Genomic DNA, 27645 nt, shown 5'->3' with positions numbered 1-27645 from the left:
TGGTGAGGGGACAGCGCAATCCTGTTGGGTTCACTGGGGGAAGGAAGTGGGAAGCAGAGCCCTGCGGCCAGAGGCCTGAGTTCTCCATTCACTAGCTGGAGAGGGGAGGGTTCAATTCTGTTCGCTTTAACTGGGCATGGATGTTCTCCTGATGCGAACAGGATCTTTGCACAAGCTGCCTGCCTCCCCTTGTGCCATAATCCATTTGTTAGGTCTTTTGATCAGGAGGTTTGGGTCATTGGCCTGTTTTTGGTTTTTTAAATTCAATTAATCATTATTGGTTTTAATGTACAGTAAATACAAGAGCAACATATAACTACAGTAACTTGTCCAGTGGTACAGTCTTATTAAGTTTCATATGTACCAGACAGTACACAAGCAATACATTTATTTATGTATTGACAATTCAAGTAGCCTCTCCACAGAGATTCTTAGGTTGTGGGTGGAATAAAAGTATATTGTGTCTCATTTTATGAAGGAAAAGAGTCTTGCCAAAAGTGTCTATCTTTGAAGTGCCTTTAAGTACCCTTCTGTGGTGATTTCTATAGTTGTTTCCAGTATTGGCTGATTCCTAATTGGGCTGCTGATAATAGTAAAAATACAAAGTCTCTGTATTTAAGGTTATTGTTTAAATTTGAGTCTAATGATAACAAGGCAAGAGCTGATGTGGGTGGAGGGGATTGCTGCGTAATTTTGGAAACAGCGTGAAACACCTTTTCCCAGTTGGAGTATTACAACATGGAGCTCCACCATACATGGAAATATGAGCCTTTCCAGCATAAGGGAGAGATGCTAGAGTTTATTTTGGCTCGATGTGATGGAGTCCAGTGCCACCGATAGACAATGTTAAGAGACGAACAGAGATGGTTTGTAGTGACAGGTTGTGCCACATTGATTGCCATTTATTATCTGGTTACTGGCCTGTTTGAAATCTGCTTGTTGTTGTTTTTGTTTCTTTAAATATAAGAGATTGCCACTTTAATAATAATTAAATGGCTCCAAAATGTATCAGATGCTTTCACTGATATTATATAACAATCACTCCATCATTACTTTGCACACTGTTCATCTCACCTCATCATCACCACCTTCTGGGTGGCTCCTGACCTCTGGATATTCTCCCACTTCTCTCGTATCACAGAGGGAACACCTGTGGAATGGAACATGAGACACATTATTTAGTTCATGGCACTGACCAGTCTCTGCCACTTGGAATAGGCAAAATAAAGGAAGAGGTATATTTGGCAGGAAGCCCCCATCTCAGGCGAGATGGGTAGAAGATCAATAGAGATGGTCCTACCTCTTCTATTCCTTTCTAATCTGATCTTCCAGCACATCCAATTCACCATCACCACCACCATTATCACCAGAAGAACTATGACTGAAGAGATAAGCCATGGACTCCAACTCGAGAGTTGAAGGTGTCCACCTGTAATGAGCAATAAAAGTTTCACAAAACATTTTAATAACAGCTGCCAGAGTCTCACAGACCCATGGAATTGTAGAGTTGGAAGGGACAACTAGAATAATCTAGTCCAACCCCCTGTGTTGAAGGGATCTTTTGCCCAAGGTGGGGCTTAAACTCATGACCCCGAGATTCAGAGTCTCATGCTCACAACTGGCTGACAGCAGTAGAATAAATAACAAGTGATAAGCAAATGTTGCTAATCTGTCCCATTCATATTGCAATGTTTTGGGCTGTGAATGCCCTGTCAGACACACTTGAATCAATGTCTTAACCTAGGAATAGGAGGACATGGGAGCAGCAGCAGCAATTCACAGGATCAGGGCAGTCTTCAAGGAGCTCTGTGTATGCTCCGATCCTGCTCACAAGAATGTGAAGAGGGGCATTTATTAATACAAACACACCTCCTCAAATCCCTCATGTTAAGGGCCAGTCTGCGTATTCACCACAACAAGCACCTCCCCTGGATAATGAAGGAAAGGATGTATTACTCACCTTCATCACTCTGGCAGATGTTGTGCAAGTCAAAGGAGGCTCTCTTTTGATCAACAGGATTGCTGACCAGGCAGGTGAATTTGGAGCCCAAAGAACTGTTCCAGAAGGAGACTTGGAGCTCCCAGCCATTGTCAGAAACCTGGTACTGATTCACACTCTTTCCTAAGGCCCTGTGTGGACCCCCTGTTTCCCAGGAGATACTGAGATCATTCCTTCCAGGTGTGTGGCATTGCAAAGTCACATTACATCCATCTGGAGTCTTGGATTCCACTTGGTGGCGTATCTGTGGTGTTGGCACTGGCTCTGTGGAACACAAATGAAAGCAATGGATTTTTTGTGTCCCACATGCTTCCCAGTACCTATGTAGCAAAATGGTGCTGATCCTCTTCCATGAGCCAAACAGTGAAAGCAATAACGTACCATAAACTGTGAGGCTGAAACGCTGTTCTTGAAACTGTGTCTTAGTAAACCAGATGCGAGTATTGTAGATCCCACTGTCATCCAACTCCAGGTCTTTGATCCTCAGTGTTGTCTCGTTCACCATGTCTAGCCGTTGTCCAAATCGGCCACTGGAACTTGGGTGCTCCAGTTTCCCATGACTGAATTTCCCCCACCAATAGCCCAGGTTACGCCTTTGCGGGCGGAAGTCCCATTCCATTTTCTCCACTGTTATTCCTTGAGATACATTGGCAGGAAACAAGATTGATCCTCCCAGGATCCCCTTCAGCTGATGGGTTGGATTCCCTACTGCATGGCTTAAAGTTTCTAGTAAGGGGAGGGTGGTGGGGGAGGAGATACAATCAAAGGGGAAAATTATAATCATTATTGTTTTTAGCTCCATCATGAGGTCCCAGAGCAGGTCACAGCAATTTAAAATGCAGTCTTAAAATGTAATAAGGAGGGTCCTAAAAATTATTTTGCAGAGGACTTCTGGTTTTCTTCACTTCACTGAAGAAGAAAATTAGCTTCTAATGGATTGTGATTATTAATGGATTGCAATTATTAATGGACTGCAAGAGGGAATCAATAAGAACTTTATAATGCTTATGGATTAACTGAAAAAATGGAACTGTTTGGGAAATATTGGGATGTTCTGTGGCAATACCCTCCTATGGAGGACTTGAACTTTGATTTATTAGGGTGTTGTTGAGATAACAGCTTGTTACTGAATGGGAAAGAATTCAAAGTAAAAGCTGGAAATCAGCCCGGAGTAATGGCCAGATGCCAGACGCCAAACCACTTTCGTTTTTAAGAGAAGCAAGATTGTGAAAAGTCACTACGCAGTAATATTGAGTCCTTGGAGTGGGGTGGGGGTGGGGAATGCCGAAAATCATTGATTGTAACAAGAAAGGAAGGTTGAATGTTAAAAAAACCCCACACATTCCACACAGAGTTACCAGATATAAAATCCTCTTCCAAACTAAAGGATATGGAACAGTTAAATCCAAACGAAACGGAATTTGTCCGGGGACAGATTTGCAAATCTGCGGGCTGTCCCCGGGAACCGGGGACATCCGGTAATCCTACAGTAATTTCCCTCTTCATGATGAATCAAACTCAGAGTGCCCCCTCCATGCATGCATGTAGGTGGTTACTTGTGGTTTCTGAGTGAGAGAGAGAAAGAAAGAAAGCAGTGAAGTCCTTACCCAAGGAAGAGAACAGCAATAGTCCGAAGAAGAGGCCCTTTATGAGAAAAATCCTCCATCGTATCTCTCCAGGGGTGCAGAGAGCCATGAGTGGCAGTGGGGCACCGGACGAACCGTTTCTGGGGCTCACCGATGGGGAGACTTGCGCCTGTTGAGCTCAGGTCCTGCCTGTGGGCATTGTGGCATCTGTTTCACCACGCTGAGAAGGACAGCTTCATTTTTCTGCACAAGATAGGTGCTCCAAAATAAGCCTGTTCATCCATCTTATAAGCGTAGCCCGAGTACAGGGTCTTATTTGCAAGAGTCGTGAACTTTTGGACAAAAGGAAGCAGATCAGATCCTCCTCTTCAAACCAGCAAGGCTGTCTGTGCACGCTTTCCCTCCCCTTCTCATCCAAGCAAAACCTTGTTTTCCCTCCTTTGTTTCTGACTCCTCCTCTTTGTTCCTCTCCTTATAAGGAAGGATCAGTGGAGGAGGAGAAAGAGTGTGCGCTCAGGGTGTTTCTCTCTGTGTTATACACCTGCCTGTCAAAGGTTTCTTGTAAGAAAAGGTGTTTGATTCTCACCAACATTTGGCGATTACCAACCTTTCGGAGTCCTGCAAAACCATTGCAAAGAAGAGAAACAATTGCAAATGTTCAACACACCACAGCAATGGAGACTGTTCCCTTAGGGTGAGTGGGGCACTGCTTGGTTCAGCCTTTCCTTTGCCAGTCCCTACCTGTCTTTTTTCCACTTTCAACTAGCCCTGACACTGCCTCCTCCTTAGTATCTGTGTTCGTCTTGTAGCTCTCAGTAGGGCAGGCAGTGAGAGAACTAGAATAATTTGGTTCTACCCAGCGCTTCTTTTCTTAAAAAATGTTTAGGGTTACTCTCATTTTTACTATAATCACCATTTTATAGTTGAAATCAGGAAAAATAAATACACTAACTGAACAAGAGTACAAAGATTCACAAAATGTTTAGGGGTATGCGTACCCCTGCGTCGTCCCTCCCTCTCCCCCCCCCCAGAAAAAAAGCACTGGCTCTACCTATCATAGGCTATGGACCCACCTCCAGTGGTGCTCTCTAACTTCCACCTTCGTCATACACACAGATTATTCTACAAACTGAGCTCAAATAACAAAGGTCACTCTGGCATTGCCCCACCCTCACCAGGAACTGGGTGCTAGTAACCAAGATCAGTTGTCTCAGATACTTCCCTCTTGACTGGGATTGATTGAGTTTATTTATATGCATTCCTTCCACAATGGGCTCTGCCCAAAGTGGCTCACAGCAAACATTCAAAACATCAAAAGACAGAGCATTGGAAATGCAAATGTACGAAATATGGAATATGACAGTAAATTAAAAAATGATGGGAATGGTATTTTGGGGCAAATACAGAATAAATTTGATATAACCCTCCCCCTATAAAAGAAATAACAATTCTAGGTACATAAATACAAAGCAACAAAGCGTTAACTGACAATAACAGGCTTAAATACAGTTCAGAGGGGAGAGGAAGATGGCATGCAGCTGGCTCCCATATCCTTCTCCAGACCTTTCTAGGATCCTCCCTCTGACTGGCTCATTGAGCTGCCCAGGATCTGTCCCAGTCTAGCCGGTATGGTGGTGGAGCCAGTCATGCCATAGGCAGAGTGGTTGAGCCAGAGCCCAACTCTGGCAGCTCTGAAGATGAGGCCAGTGCTGCACACTAGGGTGACTGACCGGGAGCTTAGACAGGACAAAGGGAACCCTCCCCACTAAGACATTTCTAGGATCTTCCCCATGGATGGTTCATTGAACTCCCCAGGGTCTGTCCCAGTCTAGACGGTCCCTCTGGAGCACGGGTGTCAAACACAAGGCCCGCGGGCCGAATCCGGCCCGCCAGACCTCGTCATGTGGCCCGTGTAGCCACCGCTGGCCGCCAGCCTTCACCTTTTATTCTCGTTTTTGTTTTGTTTTTAACACAAGAACGCCGTCTCTTCCGCGCATGCACGGCAGCCTACAAGCCAGAGAACGTCTGCCCTCTAGCGGCGCGGCCATTCTACACAGGAAACCTCCACTTTACATGCATTCAGGAAACCTCCACTTGTTTTTATTTATGATAATAAAGAGTGGACACATAGTCCTACAGATACAACCAGCCCTTTGAGGGTGACCAAACTGCTGATGCAGCCCCCGATGAATTTGAGTTTGACACCCCTGCTCTGGAGGATCCTGCCTGGGCAATTCCTTACTATCCCCAGCCTCCTCTGGCCAGCGCCCCCACCCCCTGGGCCCAAGACAGCCACCATGATTGTTTGGGCCAGAATGAGAAAGCAGTGGTGGAAAGGAGCAGAAGGTCTGGTGGGGTGGGGGCTCTTATCAGTGGAATGTGAGCCCCCAGCAGGTGCCAAACCACATTGACCCTGAGATTGGGGGGTGCTTTCAGGGAGGAGGTCTATTCTCCAGATGAGCTCAGCATTTTCAGTTACTTTCCCCTTCATGACCAAGTAAACCTATATAGATTTTCACCCTATGCATTCAGCTTTTCCTACCCAGGGACTTACCCATGGGCCAAAGGAGAGAAGGACCACGTGGCTCCTGCTTTTATTCTCAGGCATAAGAAATGCTGCAGCCAAAGCTCCCTCTAAGAGGGAAATAGTGCGAAGTAACTGACAAGCTTCTTCACAGCCATCCAGGCTGAGAAAGCTATGAGCTAAAAACAGGAAATGCACACCAGGTGCCCAGACAGAAATTCAGTTCAAGTTGTAGTTCTTATATTTTACACTATGACGACTTGAGGCATTACCTTTTCTGTGTACAGTGGTACCTTGGGTTACATATGCTTCAGGTTACATATGCTTCAGGTTACACACTCCACTAACCCAGAAATAGTGCTTCAGGTTAAGAACTTTTCTTGAGGATGAGAAAAGAAATTGTGCTTCAGCGGCGCGGCTGCAGCAGGAGGCCCCATTAGCTAAAGTGGTGCTTCAGGTTAAGGACAGTTTCAGGTTTCATAGGATTGCGGATTTTGAATGGCTCCCAAGGGTCATCTAGTCCAACCCCCTCCAATGCAGGAATCCATGACAGATGAAATTCACACTTGTCTGAATTTTGCTTTGCTGTTCACCAGCAATTAATATGTACAAACATGCATGTACTGGGAAAATATGTGCACATCAGAGCATGAATGTATTGTATGCATAAATCATAAAGTGTACAAAGCACCACAGCAGTGGATACTGTTCCCTGAGGGTGAGTGGCGCAATGCCTGCTTTAGCCTGTCCTTAGCCAGTCCCCACCTCAGCAGCAGAGCATATGCCCGCACTGCCCAGGGCATGTGAGCTCCCAAGGAGGGCGGGGCACAAAGGGTGCCCTCCCACACGCCACAGTTCAGGGGAGGAGAGGGGCAGGGAAGCTGCTGCTCACTCTCCTCCACCTCCTCTCTACTTCTGGGTAAGATATGACCCGGCGGTGGAGCTACTGCAGCTGGGCACGAGGCATCAACGTCAAGAAAGGCAGGTGGCAGCGTTGCTGGTGACTCTCCTACTCTCTGAAACCAGACCCAGCAATGGAGCTGCCGCGGGCAGGTGCACCTCGCCATGGCTGAGGAGGGCTGCTCTCTGCCGCCAGGTCAGAAGAGCTGCTGCCGCCGGGCATGAGGTGTGCCGCCCACTCGCCTGCCATTTTGTGACCCCTCCCCCAAGTGATGACACCCAAGCCGGCCCGCACCCACTGCACCCCCTTTCTACGCCTCTGCCCCACCTGTCTTCTTTTTTCACTTTCAGCTAGCCCTGGCACTGCCTCCTCCATAGTGTCTGTGTTCCTCTTGTAGCTCTCATTGGGGCAGGCGGAAACAAAACTAGAATAAGTTGGCTCTACCTATTATTGGCTCTGGCGCCACCTATGGGTTGTGCTCTCTGTTTTCTGCCTTCGTCTTATGCACAGATTGTCCTACAAACTGAGCTCAAATAACAAAGATGAGCTCAAGTAACAAAGATCACTGTGGCATTACCCCACCCTCACGAGGAGCTGGGTGCTAGTAACCAGGATAAGCTGTCTCAGTTACTTTCCTCTTGATTGAGATTGATTTAGTTTATTTATATGTATCTGTTCCACAATGAGCTGAGCCCAAAGTGGCTCACAGCAAACATTCAAAGCATCAAAATAAAGAGCATTGGAAATACAAATGTACAAAATACAGAATATGACAGTAAATTTAAAAATGACAAAAACAAACCATTTAGCAAAAATAGAATAAATTCAGTAGTAACCCCCCCCCCCCGAGGTTTACGTACATAAATACAAAGTGTCAGATGCTGCTGCTGGTTGCTCGCGAGTAACCAGGCAGGACTCCAAACCTGTCTTTTACAGGTTTTATTGTGCAAACTATTTACAGTGCAGATCTCCAAAGTTCATGTCCGTCTTAGTCACTTGCAGAATCTGGGAGTGGCCCCTTCCGGCTTCTCCCCCAACATAAGAACTTTGGCACCCCAAGTCCCCTCCACTCTTCCTTGCATTTTACCCCCTGTGCAAGCTGGCCGACGGAAGTGGCGTGCATCCCTCCTGGCCAGCCCAGCCAGGTGAGGTGCTGGGGCTCTCCTCAGCATCCTCATGCCCTTTCCTTCCAGCCTGGGCAGGTGAGGCGCTGGGAGTTCTCAGCATCATCCTCAAGCCCCTTCCTCTCTTGGTTGGCCCCTTCCCTCTCTTCTCCTCTGGAGGTGTGGCTTTTCCCACCGCTGGAAGAGGAACTGCTCCTCAGGAGTTTCGGAAGCTCTCCGTATCCCAACGGCCCCCCTGCCTCCCTCCCCTGTTCCGGTGGCAGTCCCCTGACACTAAGAAACACAAGAGTTAACTGACAATGAAGTTTCTGCTCCTGGTCTTTCTACACTCCAAGCAGCCTGGCTTAGATGCAGTTCAGAGGTGAGGGGAAGATGCCATACAGCTGGCTCCCAAATCCTTCTCCAGAGGAGTCTGGCAGCTGCAAGAGGCAAATGTCAGGGAGGACAACGCTAGTCAGTCTCTTCCCCAGCCTCCTGGAAACATCAGCTGCTGGCGCAGGTCTTGTTGCTGTTCAGGACAAACTGTGTGGGAATTATCCAGAGGAAAGTACAGCAACCTTTTGAAGAGGAAACATCTGCAAGAAAAAGTCATGTTAGCTTCTCTACGGAAGTGTAGTGCTGGGTGTGCATTGAGGGGGCGGAACAGAATCACTCTCTTTGCAAAGATTGGCTGTTAACAAAAGTCTTCTGACAGATCTGGCCACATACAACAGAGGCAGAGCTAGCTGCTCCGGCCCCCAGGAGGAGCGTCCCACCGATAGCTCACCACTTTGAGAAGGACAGCTGCATTTTTCTGCACAGCGCAAGATAGGAGCTCTAAAATAAGCAATAAGGTTGATCGTACCTTATAAGGTCAGCTCCTTCCATCCTCTCACTTCTCAGCAGATCAGAAAAGATCACAAGGTGGTCCATCAGATAAGATAACAAGGCTTGCTACCCCCCCCCTTCTCATCCAAGCAAAGCTGTGTTTCCCCTTCATTGTTTTTGACTCCTCCTTTCTCTGCTCTTTGTTCCTCCCCTTACAAACTGTTATGTACTGAGCTGAATCCTAGAACAAGAGGATCCAGAATGCAGCAGTCTGATTGGTCTGCAGGAGCCACTCAATCCAGCTCCAGGTGGAAGTGAATCAGTGAACTGATTGGCCTACAGGAGCAACCTGGAATTAGCCAATCACGCAGGGCCCATTGTATAAATAATGTATATATAGCTAGACGTTTTGAGGAAAGTTTCATTCTTTGCTGCTATGAACTGAATAAAGAGCATGAAATTTGCACTCGACTCTGAGTATATTTCACAAACCTACAAGAAGAAGCAGGAGCAAAGACAGAGCAGGAACCACCTTTGTCCCCTGCTGGAGAGGAACAGCTTTGCTCTCCGCTTTCCCTTTTTTTGGTAGCCACTCCATTCTTCCTCTCCAATAGGATGGTTTTTTTTTTGCCACCAGGCCATTAAAAGCTCCTGGTAGTAACTAAACTTCCTCTTTTCTGGTAGAAAGGGATCCACTAGCGGAGGAAGAGGAGTGGGGGGGGGAGCGCACCGCCCCCACAGTGCGATCCCAGTGGGGTGCCATTGCAGCTGCCCTCCCACCTGCGCTGGGCATCACACCCCTACGGGCACCACGCCACGCCCCCCACCTGCTATCCATCTCCCGGTGCCAGAGTATAAAGCTCCGCCACTGAAGGGATCTTCTGCACTCAGAATGATTGAAAACAGACATTTTCAAAATTTGTTTTGTTCATTGCAACCCTCCTTGGTTCTGTACCAATTTGTGGTTCTTCACTGTTCTCACATTCTGCTTTAACAGGATTCTTTGGATCCTTGCTTCTTTGGATCTTGAGGCCCATTTGCTCCCTTTAAAAAAACCCACCAGCCGTGGACCCCTTGTCATCAGCCGAAAAACACACCCTAATGCTCCCTTCCATTACTATTTCCAGTAAACTCTGCTTACTTCTCTCTTACTTACTGTTACACTCTGACGCAATTTCCTGTTGATGTTCCTCTGCGCTTTCAGTAGCTCTGCCTCAGGTCATTGCCTGGTGGTAAAGATTGCAACACCTGGTCGGTCATAGATGGCGAACTTGCACAGTATGTGTTTCGTGGTCTGTCACTCCCTCACAACAGGCCCCACTCCCAGGGCTGGCCCATCCATGAAGTAAGGTGATGCAACCCCTTCAGATGGCAGGATCCATGGGGGGCAGATCCAGCCTCCCAGCAATGCATCACCCTCTGCTGCAGCCACCTTGGCACCAATGGCTGTGGAAGACTCCTTAGAGGCCAGCTCTTCTGTTTCCCTGGCAGGCCCTTGCAATGCGGCCTCTGCAGGGACCTCTTGGCAAATAGGAGGTGCTGCTCCCATGCTTCTTCCTGATCTTTATGCCTACCTTGTTCCCAATGCAGATTTTTATATCTCTCTCGCCCCTTGTTCCTGAAATATCCCAGAAAAATAGGAAAAGAGAGGCAAGGGAAGGCAAGGTGCCTGGGTTCCAGGAGCCAGAGACCTGTGCTGTTTCCAGCAACAGGAAGGCTCAAGAGGAGCACCTTATATACTCTGGCTGCTGTAGATCTTTATGCATTTATTGATCCATTGCAGAGTTTTATCTCTCCACCTCCCCTGTTCCTGATGTGTATCTTCACTCATCCAATCTTTCCTGTGCTGTTTCCATCAACAGGGAGGCTGAAGAGGAGTGCCTTAGACACTCTTGCTGGTGCTGGTGATGAAGGCAGTTCTGGGATTCCTTGCTGTCAAGGAGAGACCACCCATAGTCACTGGATGGTGACTTGGTATTATGCTCTCTGTCCTGGTCACAGGACTTTTGGGACGAGTGTTTAGAGATGCTGGGTAGGCTGTAGCTCCGGCTCAACTGGCAGCTTTGGGAGATCTTCAATGGGTCTTTCCCCTGAGGAACCTTCAATGAATTCCTTGGCAGTGGCTCCAGGAGATGTTCCTGATCTTCCATGTTGCTCTGTGGGATGCACTGTTGAATCTCTGGGGGCTCTGTTTCTGAGACTGCATAAGAACCGAGAGAAGGAAAAGATTCCCTGCGTAGTTTGGAACTGCTTGGGAAGTCCGAGTCAACCTGGAGGGAAAGAGAAAAAAAATGGCAGGAGGTACTCTTAGGAGTTGCACCCCCTGAGTTCCACCTGAACCCTGGACCAAATTAAAGTCTTTTCCAGGTCCAGAGCTCTTTAAGAAAGGACACCAATTTGCTTAAAAGCAGGCATCTTCCCTGCACCTCAGTCCCAGCCTTTAGGGCTAGCTTTCTAGTTCCACACGAGAACTTGCCATAATTAAGTCCCTAAGAGAGCAGGTCAAATTGCCCACTTTGAATTGACAAAACTATGTCATTTCCATTCTCCAGCACTCAGTTATTATCTGAGATTCCAGGTTAAATCAACATTAAAATTAGTACAGTCATACCTCTTGTTACGTTTGCTTCAGGTTGCGCATTTTCAGGTTGCGTTCTGCGGTGACCCAGAAGTACCAGAAAGGGTTACTTCCGGGTTTCGCCGCTCGCACATGCGCAGAAGCGCAAAATGATGTCACGCGCATGCGCAGAAGCAGCGAATCACGACCCGCAGACGCGAGTTGCGTTCTGCTCATGTTGCGAATAGGGCTCCGGAACGGATCCTGTTCGCAACCAGAGGTACCACTGTATTTTGGGAAGAGTCCAGAACAGCTGGTGAGGGGAGAGCGCAATCCTGTTGGGCTCACTGGGGGAAGGATGTGGGAAGCAGAGCCCTGCAGCCAGAAGGCTGAATTCTCCGTTCCCTAGCTGGAGAGGGGAGGGTTCAATTCTGCTCACTATAACTGTGCATGTTTCCCTGATGGGAACAGGATCTTTGCGCAAGCTGCCTGCCTCCTCTCACTGCTGTCTTTCCCACAGGGCTTAGTTGTGTGTTTGCCAGGGCGCGGCCTATCAGGAGTGACCCAGTGAGTGGAGGAGCTGCGCGGCTTTGCTGGAGGCCTCCCCTTCCCTGCACGCCCACCAGCTCTGCCCTGCCAACCATAAGGCTGGCGGGTGTGCAACTTCCCTCCCGAGCCTCTGTGGGGATCGCTCTCCTCCCGAGGAGGCTAGGGAAGGGGCACAACTTCACTCCCAAGCCTCTGCAAGGATTGCTCTGCCTTCAAGGAGGCTTGGGAGGGAAGCTGTGCTCTCCTCCTGAGGAGGCTTGGGAGGGGCCCAACTTCACTCCCAAGCCTCTGTGGGGATCTCTCTCCCGCAGCGGCATGGGAGAGAGTTGCGCCCCCTGATGGCTTGCAGTGCACAGCTACGGCCACCCCAACACTAACCATGGTAATTTCAGGGGGCTGGGTGGATATTTGCACTCCAGCACCGCATGTGCTAAACACGGCCCTGCCTCCCCTTGTGCCATAATCAATTTCTAAGGTCTTTTGATCAGGAGGTTTGGGTCACCGGCCTGTTTTTGTTTTCTTTCATACAAATAATTGTTATTAGTTTTAATGTAAATACAAGAGCAACATAAACTACAGTAACTTGTTCAGTGATGCAGTCTTATTAAGTTTCATATGCAGTACACAAGCAATACATTTATGTATGTACTGTCAAATCAAGTAGTCTCTCCACAGAGATTCTTATGTTGTGGATGGAATAAAAGTATATTCTGTCTCATTTTATAAAGGATAAGAATGGAAGCCAGGTCTTGCCAAAAGTGTCTGTTTTACCCAACTATGGCTAAGTAAGGAGTTCTGATAGAGCCACATTCAAAATGTTATTTACCCAGTTTCCAAATGGAATCTATAGGTTGTTGCCAGTATCGAGCTATTGTAAATAGGACTGCTGATAATAGTCTCTGCCTTTAAGGTTATTGCTTAAATTTGAGTCTAATGATAACAAGGCAAGAGCTGATGTGGGTGGAAAGGATTGCTTCATAATTTTGGAAATAATGTGAAGCACCTTTTCCCAAAAGAAGTAGACCAACGTGCAACTCCACCATACATGAAAATGAGCCTCTTTCTCTGAAGCCTTTCCAGCATAAGGGAGAGATGCTTGAGTTTATTTTGGCTGGATGGGAAGGAGTCCAGTACCAGCAAAAGGTAATTTTAAGAGAAGCCTCCTGCAGACAAGCAGAGATGGTTCACAGGGACGGGATGTGCCAAATTGATGGCTGTTTATTATTGGGTCACTGGCCTGTTTGAAATCTGTTTGCTGTTGTTTTTGCTGGGTTTTTTTTTTAAATAACAGATTACAACTTTAATAATAATATTGTAAGTAATAAATGTCTCCCGAATGTATCAGAAATGGCGAGGTACGAATCATAAATTGTTGTTGTTGTTGTTGTTGTTGTTATACACCAATCACCCCATCATTGCTTTGCACACCAATCATCTCACCTCATAATCACCATCTTCTGAGTGGCTACCACGAATACCTGTGGAGTGAACATGAAAGACATTATTGCTCTGGTCAGACCTCACCTGGAGTACAGTGACCAGTTCTGGGCACCACAGTTCAAGAAGGACACTGACAAACTGGAACATGTCCAGAGGAGGGCAACCAAAATGGTCAAAGGCCTGGAAACGATGCCTTATGAGGAACGGCTAAGGGAGCTGTTCATGTTTAGCCTGGAGAAGAGGAGGTTAAGGGGTGATATGATAGCCATGTTCAAATATATAAAAGGATGTCACATGGAGGAGGGAGAAAGGTTGTTTTCTGCTGCTCCAGAGAAGCGGACACGGAGCAATGGATCCAAACTACAAGAAAGAAGATTCCACCTAAACATTAGGAAGAACCTCCTGACAGTAAGAGCTGTTTGACAATGGAATTTGCTGCCCAGGAGTGTGGTGGAGTCTCCTTCTTTGGAGGTCTTTAAGCAGAGGCTTGACAACCATATGTCAGGAGTGCTCTGATGGTGTTTCCTGCTTGGCAGGGGGTTGGACTCCATGGCCCTTGTGGTCTCTTCCAACTCTATGATTCTATGAGTCCATGGCACTGACCAATCTCTTCCTATCAGGATAGCAAAAGAAAGGTAGAGGTATATTTGGCAGGAAGCCCCCTTCTCAGGAGAGATCAATACAGATGGTTCTACCTGTTCTATTCCTTCCTTTTCTTCTCTTCCAGCACATCCACATCCACATCACCATTATCCACTGAAGAACAATGAGGGCAGTGATAAGCGATGTACTCAAACTTAAGGGTCCAAACTGTCCACCTGCAATGAGCAATAAGAGTCTCTCAAAACATAAACCCATGGCCCTGAGATTCAGAGCCTCATGCTCACACCTGACTGAGAGTCTTGGAATAAATAACAAGAGATAAGGAAGTACTGCTAATCTGTCCCGTTTGTATTGCAATGATTTGGGCTGTGAATGCCTGTCAGACACACTTGCCTGCCCTGAATCAATGTCTTAAGTTAGGAATAGGAGGAGATGGGGGCATCAGCAGCAATTCACAGGATCAGATCAGTCTTCAAGGAACTCTGTGTATGCTCCGATCCTGCTCACAAGCATGTGAAGAGCAGCATTTATTAATACAAACACATCTCCTCAAATCCCTCATGTTAAGGGCCAGTCTGCGTATTCACCACAACAAGCACCTCCCCTGGATAATGAAGGAAAGGATATATTGCTCACCTTCATCACTCTGGCAGATGTTGAGCAAGTCAAAGGAGGCTCTCTTTTGATCAATAGGATTGCTGACGAGGCAGGTGAAGTTGGAGTCCAAAGAACTGTTCCAGAAGGAGACACGGAGCTCCCGGCCATTGTCAGAAACCTGGTACTGAGTCACACTCTTTCCTACGGCCCTGTGCGGATCCCCTGTTTGCCAGGAGATACTGAGATCTTCCCTTCCAGGTGTGTGGCATCGCAAGGTCACATTACATCCACCTGGTGTCTTGGATTCCACTTGGTGGTCTATCTGTGGTGTTGGCACTGGCTCTGTGGAACACAAATGAAATCCGCATAAGGCTTGGGTCCCACCTCTCCCAGTACCCATGTAGAGAAATGGTGCTGATCCTCTTCCATGAGCCAAACAGTGAAAGCAATAACATACCATATACTATGAGGTTGAAACGCTGTTCTTGAAACTGTGTCTTAGTAAACCAGATGCGAGTATTGTAGATTCCACCATCATCCAACTCCAGGTCTTTTAGCCTCAGTGTTGTCTCGTTCACCCTGTCTAGCCGTTGTCCAAACCGGCCAGTGGGACTTGGATGGTCTCTGTTCCGATGACTGAATTCCCCCTGCCAGTAGCCCAGGTCACGCTTTTGGGGGCGGAAGTCCCATTCCATTTTCTCCACTGTTATTCCTTGAGATACATTGGCAGGAAACAAGATTGATCCTCCCAGGATTCCCTTCAGCTGATTAGTTGGGTTCCTCATTGCATGGCTTAAAGCTTCTAGTGAGGGGAGGGTGGTGGGGGAGGACATACAAAGAAGAAGACGAAGACGAAGACGAAGACGAAGAAGAAGAAGAAGAAGAAGAAGAAGAAGAAGAAGAAGAAGAAGATTAGAACCATTATTGTTTTTAACTCCTTATTCATCCTCCTTCATAAGGTTCCCATAGCAGGTTACAATCATTTAAAATGCAGCATTAAATACAGCAGCCTGCCACAAAGAAGATTTCCTCCTGGGCTGACACTCCCCCCAAAAGTTTAAGGAAGGTGAAACTACCAAGAGTGCCCCTTCTGCTGGTTTTAACAGCTGAGATGGTCTATGGGGAAGCAAGTATTCTCCCAGGTATTTGGGACCTAACTGAAAGGAAGTTTACAATTTCCAAGATTAATCTTAACTGTTGCTGAATTGTACATCAACCCACTGGAACTGCTCAACTCTCTAGTTAAACCAGGCACCCCCAACCTTTGGCCCTCCAGATGTTTTGGACTACAATTCCCATCATCCCTGACCACTGGTCCTGTTAACTAGGGATCATGGGAGTTGTAGGCCAAACATCTGGAGGTTGGAGACCTGAGTTAAACATTTATTACATTCCCTTAGCTATCCTGACGTGGTCCTTTCCTGTAGGAGAAGGACATTGTTACAAGTACAAAGGTAATTCCAAGCAAGGAGCAGTGGAGGAGGAAAAAGAGTTGTGAGCTCAGGGTTCTTCTATGTGTTTTAGCAATGCACACCTGCTGTACTCCTTCCTGTGTACCTGTTAAAGTTTTCTATTAAGATTAGGTGTTTGATTCTCACCGACATTTGGAGATCACCAACCTTTTGGAGTCCTGCAAAACCCTTGCAAAGAGGAGGAACAGTTGTGAAGGTACAGCAACACTTCACAGGAGTGGAGACTGTTCCCTGAGGGTGAGTGGGGCACTGCCTTTGCCAGCTTCAGCCTGTCTTTAGCCATCTTTTTTTTACGTTAAACTAGCCCAGGCACTGCCTCCTCCTTAGTATCTGTGTTACACTTCTGGCTCTCAGTAGGGCAGGCGGGAAAGAACTAGAATTAGTTGGCTCTACCTCTCGTTGACTCTGGCACCACCCATGGTTGGTGGTGGTTGGGCTCTCTAACTTCCACCTTCGTCATATGTGCAGATTCTCCTACAAACTGAGCTCAATAACAAAGATCACTGTGGCATTGCCCCACCCACACGGGGAACTGGGTTCCAGTGACCAACACTGCTTTTTTCCCTTAAAAAAATGTTTAGGGGTACTCTCATTTTCTCACTCATATTGAAATATGGCCCCCAATGAGGCCAAACTTAGATTCACAAAATGTTTAGGGATATTTGTAACCCTGCGTCCCCACAGGAAAAAAGTACTGGTAACCAGTAAGCAGCTGTCTATTGACTGGGATTGATTGATATGTGTCTGTTCCGCAAGGAGCTGAGCCCAAAGTGGCTCACAGCAAACTTTCAAAACACAGAGCATTGGAAATACAAATGTACAAAATATAGAATATGACAGTAAACTAAAAAAAATGACAGAAATAAACAATTTGGCAAGTACAGAATAAATTCAATATTAAACTCCGCCCCCCAATTCGGGGCTTAAGTACATAATGACCGCTCCCCACATAAAACAGGGGGCCCCTTTTGCGTGGTCGTGCGCAGCCCCCCCCCCATCCCATGCGGCTTCCGGCAGTGCAGCCTGGATTCGCCCCTGCTAGGCTGGACACCTAGAGGCCTACCTTTGCCAGTTGCCCAGTCCCAGCTGGGGAGGCATTGCCAGGAGAGAGTTGGCCAGGTAAGGGGAGGGATCACCCAGCCCACACACAATAGTGGGCAGAACTTACCTAGGAATCCTCACTGGCTTCACAGCTTCTCCCACCCTGCCCTCCCTCAGTTAAGCCTTCTTTTGCAGGTTAACCTCTTCTTCACTGGTACGTGGGCGCTGCTACGTTATGGTTGCTGTTAAAGGGTCAGAAAGGAATTTTCCTGCATTGGCAGGTTTTGCCATCCCCGTAGCAAAATGTCACAACTTTGGTGGTTTCAGGCCTTGGGTAGAATCCTTTAGTCTATCTTCCCTAAATTGTGGAGAGGGGCATGAAGGGGTGACCCACATCCCCCCTGTGGTGGTGATCCCAGGGCTCCCTGTTAAAGGGGTTGTTTTCAGGGGAGGCATTGGCCATATGCCAATAGGTTGTCATTGCTCTCCAGAGCCAGCTCAATCCCCACACATTCTGGATAACCCTGATGTTCCCCTGATCTCCGGCCGGGGCCTGGGAGGGATAAATGCCCAATGCCTAAGCCAAGGTCTCCCTAAATCTGAAGTTTTAATAAAGTTGTGTCCAAAATTTTAATCCCATAACACGTTTTCTTGAGTCATTATTCCACTTGGGTGTTGCCTGGAGTTGGGGGGTCTCTTCCTGTCTGCGCAAATACAAAGTTACAAGAGATAACTGACAAAAACGTTTCTGGCCCTGTTCTTGCTACACTCCAAGCAGCCTGGCTTAAATACAGCTCAGAGGGGAAGATGGCATACAGCTGGCTCCCATATCCTTCTCCCGAGGAGTCTGGCAACTGCAAGAGGCAAATGTCAGGGAGAACAATCATGGTCAGTCTCTTCCCCATCCTCCTGAAGAAACCAGCTGCTGGCACAGATCTTATTGCTCTTCAGAACAAAGTGTGGGAAAGTACAGCAACATTCTGAAGAGGAAACGTTTGCAAGAAAAAGACATGTTTGCTTCTCTATGGAAGTGTAGTGCTGTGTGTGGTTTGTAGGGAAGGAGGAGAATTGCTCTCTTTGCAAAGACTGGCTAATAACAAAAGTCTTGTGACAGATATGGGCACACCAAAAGCAATGAAAAGAGCTGGCAGCTTTTGCAGATTGAGGAAGCTGTTACAAGTTTAACAACAACAAGAGCATTCTACTTGCCCAGCTTTTTATTTGCTTGAAAGAGGTTCAAAGAAGCAAAGCTCAGAGGTCACTGAACCCCAAAGAAATGTTCATATGCCTCAGACCCCAAAATTAACTCAAGAGGCAGATCAGGAAAAGAAGATCCTGTCAGTGGCTCATCTAGCCTGGCATCCTGTTCTTCTCATGCGCCGCCGGAGCAAGATTTCTGTTCTCATCCTGAAGCAAAGTTCTTAACCCGAGGTACTATTTCTGGGTTAGTGGAGTCTGTAACCTGAAGCGTATGTAACCCGAGGTACCACTGTATTATTATTTATACCTCACCCATCTGGCTGGGTTTCCCCAGCCACTCTGGGTGGCTTCCAACAAAAGATTAAAAGTACATAAGTCATTAAAAACTTCACTAAACAGGGCTGCCTTCAGATGTCTTCTGAACATCAGATAGTTTTTATTTCTCTGACATCTGATGGGAGAGCATTCCACATGGCAGGCACCACCACCAAAAAGCCCTCTGCCTGGTTCCCTGTAACTTTGCTTCTCACAGTGAGGGAACTGCCAGAAGGCCCTCAACGCTGGACCTCAGTGTCCGTGTTGAACGATGGGTGTGGACACGATCTTTCAGGTATACTGGGCCGAGGCCATTTAGGGTTTGAAAGGTCAGAATCAACACTTTGAATTGTGCTTGGAAACGTACTGGGAGCCAATGTAGGTCTTTCAAGACCAGTGTTATGTGGTCTCGGCAGCCCCTCCCAGTCCCCAGTCTAGCTGCTGCATTCTGGATCAGTTGTAGTTTTCGGGTCACCTTGGACTACTGCCATGCACCCTGTAGGGTGCATTGCAGTAGTCCAAGCGGGAGATAACTAGAGCATGCACCACTCTGGCGAGACAGTCCACAGGCAGGGAGGGTCTCAGCCTGTGTACCAGATGGAGCTGGGAGACATCTGCCCTGGACGCAGCATTGACCTGCGCCTCCATGGAGATCTGTGAGTCCAAAATGACTCCCAGGCTGCACACCTGGTTCTTCAGGGGCACAGTTACCCCATTCAGGACCAGGGAGTCCCCCACAGCCACCCACCCCCTGTCCCTGCAATCATTAGTATAGTATTAAATAATAATAACATATAAAAGTTAAACAGAAATCCACTCAACAGTTACAATAAATAATGTCTAAACTATAATCAATAAAACAACGGCAAGCCACAATACATAAAATTGTACAATAATAATACAATACAAATTGAGAAGCAGGGACTAGAGGGTGGAGCCAGGCAGGTGGAAGGAGGCCTTGCCTGATGGAGTCTCTCCCCTCACAGAATGTGAGCCCCCAGCAGGTGCCAAAACACATTGACCCTGAGATGGGGGGGGGACTTTCAGGGAGGAGGCCTATTCTCCAGATGAGCTCAGCATTGTCAGTTACTTTCCCCTTCATGACCAAGCAAACCTATATTTTCACCCTATGCATTCAGCTTTTCTTTGCAAGGACTTACCCAGGGAAGAGAAGATCAATGGACCAAAGGAGAGAAGGATCACGAGGCTCCTGCTCACAAAATTCATGAATAATTCTGGCCAGGAATATAGGGCGTCTCAGATGTGGCTGCTGCTGCTGCTGAAGAGTTGATTTGCCCACAGTTGTACGGCAACAGGCTTCTGCTTTAATTCCCAGGCATAAGAAATGCTGCAGCGCACAGCCCCAAAGCTTGGTTTAAGAGGGAAAGGTTGCAAAACAATTGACATAGTGAAACCGTCTTCGAGGCTGAGAAAGCTGTCAGCTAAAGACAGGAAACGCTCACGTGGTGCCCACACAGAATTTCAAAACGTCTGAAAGTCAGTTGAAGGTCCTATCTTTCGCACTACGACAACATGAGGCATTAACTTTACTGTATATATGTTTAGTTTACTATCTATGTTGCTTTTACCACTTAGTTTGAATCATAGAATGGTAGAATTGGAAGGGTTCCCAAGGGTCATCTAGTCCAACCCCCTTCAATGCAGGAATCTTAGCTAAACCATCCATGACAGATGAAATCCACACTTGTCTGAATTTTGCTTTGCTGTTCAGCATTCTATTGATATGTACAAACATACATGTACTGGGGAAATGTGTGCACATCAGAGCATGAATGTTTTGTATGCATAAATCATAAAGTGTACAAAGGAATGCAAATATTAGTGAAAATAAAACAAAATGTGTTAAATTAAGTAAAATTGCTTTGGTAAAATGGAGGGGAGCGGAGATGGGACCCTGTGGACACCAGGGAAGGTCTCTGTGGGCAAATGTGCCTCCAGGGTCTCTAGCCCAGCTTATTTTGAGGGGTTCAGGGGGAGAGCATATGGGGGTGCTGAAGTTGGGATCCTACCCCACTTGTTCTCTCTCTCTCTCTCCTTTTAAAACATGACACCTGGAGAACTTCTCCAACATTAAGACAAAATACACGTTCAAGCTTCTCACAAACCCTCCCCTTCCTCCCTCATTCAAGAGCACAACCACATCCCACAGTCTGATGAGGGGTGAGGGAAAGAAGCCAAGAAAGAACAAACCAAAGATTGAACCAAAGAGCAAGAAGAACTGGCTCATGTATAAAAGCCAAAATGTTTGCTTTGCACTTCCAATGGATCAATCTTTCAGGGTTGGCAGCACTACTCTTTGGAACTCCCTGCTTAGTGACCCCAGACAAGAACCGTCACTCTGCTGCTGTTAAAATATTTGCCTCCCTCCTTTTTCGTCTTATTGGTAGGGAAAATATGCTTCCTTCCCAATAGAAAGTCTCTTTTGTGGATGTTTTGCCAGGGAGAAGAGGGAAAACAACCTTGTGCTCCAGTCCAATGTATTGCTGCAAAAGTCTGCTGCCTGCCACCCTCTTTGCCCAGCGGTGGAAAGAGCCTATGGGATCCCAGGAGCCCAAAGAGGATCTGTTTCCCTTTGGAGAATGGAAGACACAACAGAGACTGTTGTAGGTTTAAGAAATAGGGTTTATTCACCTATTTACACCTTCAGTCTGCATGGAGGGATTCCAGATCTTATGGCTTGGTCATTTCAAGGGACAGCAGTGCCTGCAGACAACATGCCCAAAATAGCTCTCAGCTCTTCCTCCTCCTCCTTCTTCCTCCCATTAACCCTTGCACCCTCCCCAAGCAGTTACCCTGAAAACCTTCCGAATCCCCGGTCTCTGTTCACACCTGGGGCAAGGGGAAAGGAGTTCTCTTTTATTGTTAGTGTCCCTCAGCTGTTTTCTGTTTTCAGGTAGGTAGCTGTGTTGGTCTTATGCAGTTGAAATAATAATAAAAAAATAGTCCAGTAGCACCTTAGAGAACAACTAAGTTTGTCCTATGTATAAGCTTTCCTGTGCATGCACACTTCTTCAGACACACACACACACGTTTATAAAAGTGTTAACCAGAGTCCAAGCAAAGTAGGAAGAGAGAGGCACGGCACCTGGGTTTCCATCAGCAGGAAGGATGAAGAGGAGTGCGTTATATATTCTGGTTGCTAGTGGTGATGAAGGCATTCCTGAGACTCTTGTTCTCAAGGAGACCCCCATCCATAGTCACTGGATAAGTTTTGGTATGTTGTTCTCTGTCCTGGTCACAGGACTTTTGGGGCCAGTGTTTAAGGCTGCTGGGTAGGCTGTAGTTCCGGCTCAACTGGCAGCATTGAGAGATCTTCAATGGGTCTTTCAACAGAGGGACCCTTGATGAATTCATTGGCAGTGGCTCCCGGAGATGTTACTGATGTCTCATGTTGGGATGCAGTGTGTAATTTCTGAGGGCTCTGTGTCTAAGACTGCATAAGAACCAAGATAAGGAAAGGATTCTCTGGGTAGTGCGGAACTGCTCAAGAATTCCTCTCTGTCCGAGTAAACCTGCAAGCTTGGTCTATGGGATGCAGTGTTCAATCAGCATTGAGGCCAGCTCTTCCATCTCCTTGGCAATGTTGGCCTTCGATGTTGCCTCTGCAGGGACATCGTGGCAAATAGGAGGTGCTGCTCCCATGCTTCTTTCTGATGTAAATCTTTATGCATTCCTTGATCCATTGCAGATTTTTATCTCTCCACCTCCCCTGTTCCTGATGAATATCTTCACTCACCCAGTCTTTCCTGTGCTGTTTCCATCAACAGCAAGACTGAAGAGGAGTGCCTTATACACTCCTGCTGGTGCTGGTCATGAAGGCATTCCTGAGATTCCTTGTTCTCAAGGAGACCCCATCCATAGTCACTGGATAAGTCTGGGTATGTTGCCCTTTGGCCTGGTCATGGGACTCTTGGGACCAGTGTTTAAAGGTGCTGGGTAGGCTGTAGCTCCGACTTAACTGGCAGCTTTGAGAGATCTTCACTGTGTCTTTCCCCTGAGGAACCTTCAATGAATTCCTTGGCAGTGGCTGCAGGAGATGTGCCTGATCTCCCATGTTGGTTTGTGGGATGCAGTGTTCAATCTGCATTGGAGAAAAAATATGACAGGTGGGACTCTGGGGATTCAACTCCTAAAAGAGTTTCTGGGCATTTGGGCCCACCTGAACCCTGGAGAAAATTAAAGTCCCGTCCAGGTTCAGAGTTCTCTAAGAAAGGATACCAATTTGCCTAAAAGCAGGCATCTTCCCTGCACCTCAGTCTCAGCCTTTAGGGATAGCTTTTTAGTTCCACGGGAGAACTTGTCATAATTAATAATTTAGTTCCACTGGAGAACTTGTCATAATTAAGTCCATAATAGTGCGGGTGGAATTGCCCATTTTGAATTGACCAAAGTATCTCTGCATGATTACCATAAGTCACTAAGAGAGTAAGTGGAATTGGCCATTTTGAATTGACAAGAATATGTCATTTCCATTCTCCAGTACTCAATTATTATCTGAGATTCCAGGTTAAATAAATGATAACAGTAGTATTTTGGGAAGAGTCCAGAACAGCAGGTGAGTGGAGAGGAATATATCAGTCTTTATGCCTCTTCCCTTTTACGTTTGTACATATTTTATGGGCTAATAGCCGTAAATAAAATTAAGTAAGTAAGTAAGTAAGTAGGAGAGGACAATCCTGTTGGGTTCACTGGGGGGAGGATGTGGGAAGCAGAGCCCTGCAGCCAGAGGGCTGAAATCTCTGTTCGCTAGCTGAGAGAGGGGAGGGTTCAATTCTGCTCACTTTAACTGTGCATACATGTTCCCCTGATGGGAACAGGATGCCTGCCTCCCCTTGTGTCATAATCGATTTGTTAGGTCTTTTGATCAGAACTTTTGGGTCACTGGCCTGTTTTTGTTTTCTTTAATCCAAATTACTTTCCTTTATTTTATTTTTTAAATACAAGAGCAACATATAACTACAGTAACTTATCTAGTGGTACATTCTTATTAAATTTCTTATGCAGTACGCAGTACACAAGTGTTATATTTATTTATGCATTGTCAATTCAAGGAGCCTCTCCACAGAGTTTCTTATGTTGTGGGTGGAATAAAACTATATATTTTGTCTCATTTTAGAAAGGAAAAGAATGGAAGCCAAGTCCCGCCGAAAGTGTCAGTCTTTGATGTGCCTTTAAATACCCTTCTATGGTAATTCTATGGTAATTCCAAATGTTATTTATCCAGATTTCAATTAGGATTTCTATAGGTTGTTTCCAGTATTGGGCAAATTGGGCTGCTGCTTATCATAAGTATTAAATGCCAAATGTATCAGATGCTTTCATTGTTATTATCTGCAGTCACTCCATCATTACTTTGCACACCGGTCATCTCACCTCATCATCACCATCTTCTGGGTCGATCATTTTTGAGTTCTGGAGTGCAAGAGGACAGTTCCCCATTTGCTTCAGATAACGAATACCTGTGGAACACAACATGAGTCACATTATTGAGTCCATGACACTGACCAGTTTCTGCCCCTTGGAATAAACAAAATAAAGGAAGTGGTATATTTGGCAGGAAGCCCCCATCTCAGGAGAGATGGGAAGAAGATCAACAGAGACGGTACTACCTCTTCTATTCCTTTCCTTTCTTTTCTTCCAGCACATCCACATCACCATCACCATCACCACCACCATTGTCACCAGAAGAATAACCAATTTGGGAAAAATAACCAATTGACTCGAGAGTCGAAGGTGTTCACCTGCAATGAACAATAAGAGTCTCTCAAAACATACTCTAATAAAAACCAACAGAGTGACTCTCACAGAATCATAGAAGTGTAGAGTTGGAAGGGACAAATAGAGTCATCTAGTCCAACCCGCTGCATTGCAGGAATCTTTGGCCCAAGGCAGGGCTTGAACCCATGATCCCGAGATTCAAAGTCTCATGCTCACACCTGACTGAGAGTCTTAGAATTAATAACAAGAGATAAGGAAGTGCTGCTAATCTGTCCCCTTTGTATTGTGATAATTTGGGATGTGAATGCCTGTCAGACACACTTGCCTGCCCTGAATCAATTTCTTAAGGCAGAAAAAGGAGGAGATGCAGCAGCAATTCACAGGATCAGATCCGTCTTCAAGGAGCTCTCTGTATGCTCCGATCCTGCTCACAAGCATGCGAAGAGCAGCATTTACTAATACAAACACATCTCCTCAAACCCCTCATGTTAAGGGCTAGTCTGCATGTTCACCACCACAAGGACCTCCGCTGGATAATGAAGGAAAGTATGCATTGCTCACCTTCATCACTCTGGCAGATGTTGAGCAAATTAAAGGAGACTCCCTTTTGATCAACGGGATTGCTGACCAGGCAGGTGAATTTGGAGTCGAAAGAACTGTTCCAGTAGAAGACACGGAGCTCCCGGCCATTGTCAGAAACCTGGTACTGATTCACACTTTTTTCTAAGGCCCTGTGTGGATCCCCTGTTTCCCAGGAGATACTGAGATCTTTCCTTCCAGGTGTGTGGCATTGCAAGGTCACATTACATCCACCTGGAGTCTTGGATTCCCCTTGGTGGTCTATCTGTGGTGTTGGCACTGGCTCTGTTGAAAACAAATGAAAACAACATAAAGTTTGCGTCCCACTGCTCTCAGTAACTGCATAGGAAAAATGGGACCAATCCGGAACCTTGTTCAGAACAGTGAAAATGGTTGCTTACCATAGAAGGTTAGATTGAAACCATTGCTCTGTAGAAAACAAATGTAATCAGCATGAGGTTTGCACCCCTCCCCTCCCAGTACCTATTTGGGAAATGGTGCTGATCCTATTCCATGAAAGCAATAACTTACCATAAACTGTGAGGCTGAAACTCTGTTCTTGAAACTGTGCCTTAGTAATCCAGATGCGAGCATTGTAGATCCCACTGTCATCCAACTCCAGGTCTTTGATCCTCAGGGTTGTCTCGTCCACCATGTCTAGCCGTTGTCCAAACCGGTCGGTGGGACTTGGGTGCTCCAGTTTCCCATGACTGAATAACCCCAGCCAAAAGCCCAGGCCACCACTTTGGGGGTAAAAGTCCCATTCCATTTTCTGCACTGTTATTCCTTGAGATATGTTGGGAGGAAACAAGACTGATCCTCCTAGGATTCCCTTCACCTGGTGGGTTGGATTCTCTACTGCATGGCTTACAGTTTCTAGTGAGGGGAGGGTGGTGGGGGAGGAGATACAAACAAAGGGGGAAATTACTATCATTATCATTTTGAGCTCCTTATCCATCTTCCATCATGAAGTCCCAGAGGAGGTGACAACAATTTAAAATGCAGCATTAAAACGTAATAGGAAGGCTCCAAAATTGATATGGCAGGTATCAATGGTAGGATAAAGAGATGAATCTTAACCATATAATGGAAACTCTACACTAAAGGTGCCAGGTCACCTCTTTGGGGAGGGACATCATTCTGCACTTTTGCAGCCTGTCACAAAGAAGGTCCTATGCGCTGTCTCCCCACTGCCTCCCACCCAGCTGTAGTGCGGCTTAGGCCCCGCGGTGCGCCCCATCCCATCCCTCCCTAAGGGCGCCATGCGCCCCATGCTGCACACCTATGGGTGGTGTCAAGGTGATACGTGGGTGCTTGCAGAGATAACAGCCCGGGATTCCAGCTTGTCTTTTACAGGATTTATTAAGTGCAAAACTATGTACAATACGGAGCTCTTGAAAGCACGTCTGCCTCAATCACTTTCAGTTTCCAGAAGTGGCTCTCGCCTGTTCCCCCTCCAGCAGAAAAGCTTCCTGAAACGCTCCCCCCTTCTCCTCCTCTCCATACATGAAAAACTAAGTGCCAGAAGCTGCTCCTTTCTCTCTACTATAATCTTCTCCCTCTCATCTTCTGTGTCTCCTGACAGTCCTTCCTCCTCGGACTCTGATGAAGTACAGCTGCTCATCTGAGGAGGCTCTCTGTACATTCCGGTCTCTCCCCCCTTCTCTGCAAACTGATTCCTGACAGGTGGTATATGCCACCCCACCCCCCGGGCACACCGCCCTAGGTGCCCTAGAGGCTTCCTCCACTGCCTCTCATTGGCTAGATAGTCTGGCAGTCAGTGCTGGGGTGGAGTCAGTGGTCACATTGCATGTTGGCACCAGTGACATGGGGAAATGTAGTCTAGGGGTCCTGGAAGCCAAATTTAGGGTGCTGGGAAGGATGTTGAAAGTCTGGACCTCTAAGGTAGCTTTCTCTGAAATACTACCAGTTCCATATGCAAGGCCAGATGGACAAGCAGGGCTGTGTGGTCTCAATGTGTGGATGACATGATAGCGTTCAGAGGAGGAGTTTGGGTTCGTTTTGCTCTTGGGAACATTCTGGGGCAACCTGGGCCTGTACAAAAGGGATGCACTCCACTTGAACTGGGGCTGTTTTATTTTAAAATAAAAAGGTGGCAGAGCAGTTTTTAATTCTTTCATGAAAATTTAAATGTGGGTGGCTGAGAATGAGGCTGCAGGGGCACCATATAGCAATTCAGAGAGAATTTAGGCAGGAATAACCAGCAGCACAAATACAAGATGGGGGCCACCTAGCTTGCTAGTAGTACATGTGAAGGAGATCTTGCAGTCTTAGTAGATCAAAAGTTTAGCAGCAGTCAAGAGTGTGATGCAGCACACATAGTTTCTACTCAAGCTTCTAATGCTCAAACTGGTATGATACAGAGGCAAGACATGATCTGAATATACAGCAGGTGCCACTTGTGGCTAGGCAAGTTAAGACTTTGATCCAAAAAGCATCATTCTATGGGGATGGGATGGGCGCAACTCAGCGCAGCACAAGGGCATGTTCCTGGGGCTGCACAAGAAAATGGTAACTCCTCTGGGAGGGTGGCTCTGACTTGCTCTGGCATTTCTGGGACCTATGCAAGGTGGGAGAAGACTCCTCTAGAG

At 46.8% G+C, this 27645-nt stretch overlaps 1 protein-coding gene across 1 annotated transcript in view; it reads right to left on the bottom strand.

Moving 5' to 3' along the window:
• The window catches only part of LOC310694144 (hemicentin-1-like), a 107101-nt gene that overhangs the window by 25263 nt on the left and 54193 nt on the right, over window positions 1-27645 (bottom strand). The window contains exons 6-9 of the mRNA XM_083476931.1: window positions 25565-25909; window positions 14727-15029; window positions 2381-2725; window positions 1961-2263 (exon numbers count right to left, since the gene is read on the bottom strand). Of these exons, the coding sequence (XP_083333057.1) occupies window positions 1961-2263; window positions 2381-2725; window positions 14727-15029; window positions 25565-25909 (1296 nt within the window). The remainder of the gene's footprint in view (window positions 1-1960; window positions 2264-2380; window positions 2726-14726; window positions 15030-25564; window positions 25910-27645) is intronic.

The sequence above is a fragment of the Podarcis liolepis genome, assembly GCF_965112155.1.
Source record: "Podarcis liolepis genome assembly, chromosome: 15".
Lineage (NCBI taxonomy): Eukaryota > Metazoa > Chordata > Lepidosauria > Squamata > Lacertidae > Podarcis > Podarcis liolepis.
The sequence above is the reverse complement of the archived record's forward strand: the minus strand, read 5'-3'. Positions and strand labels throughout refer to the sequence as shown.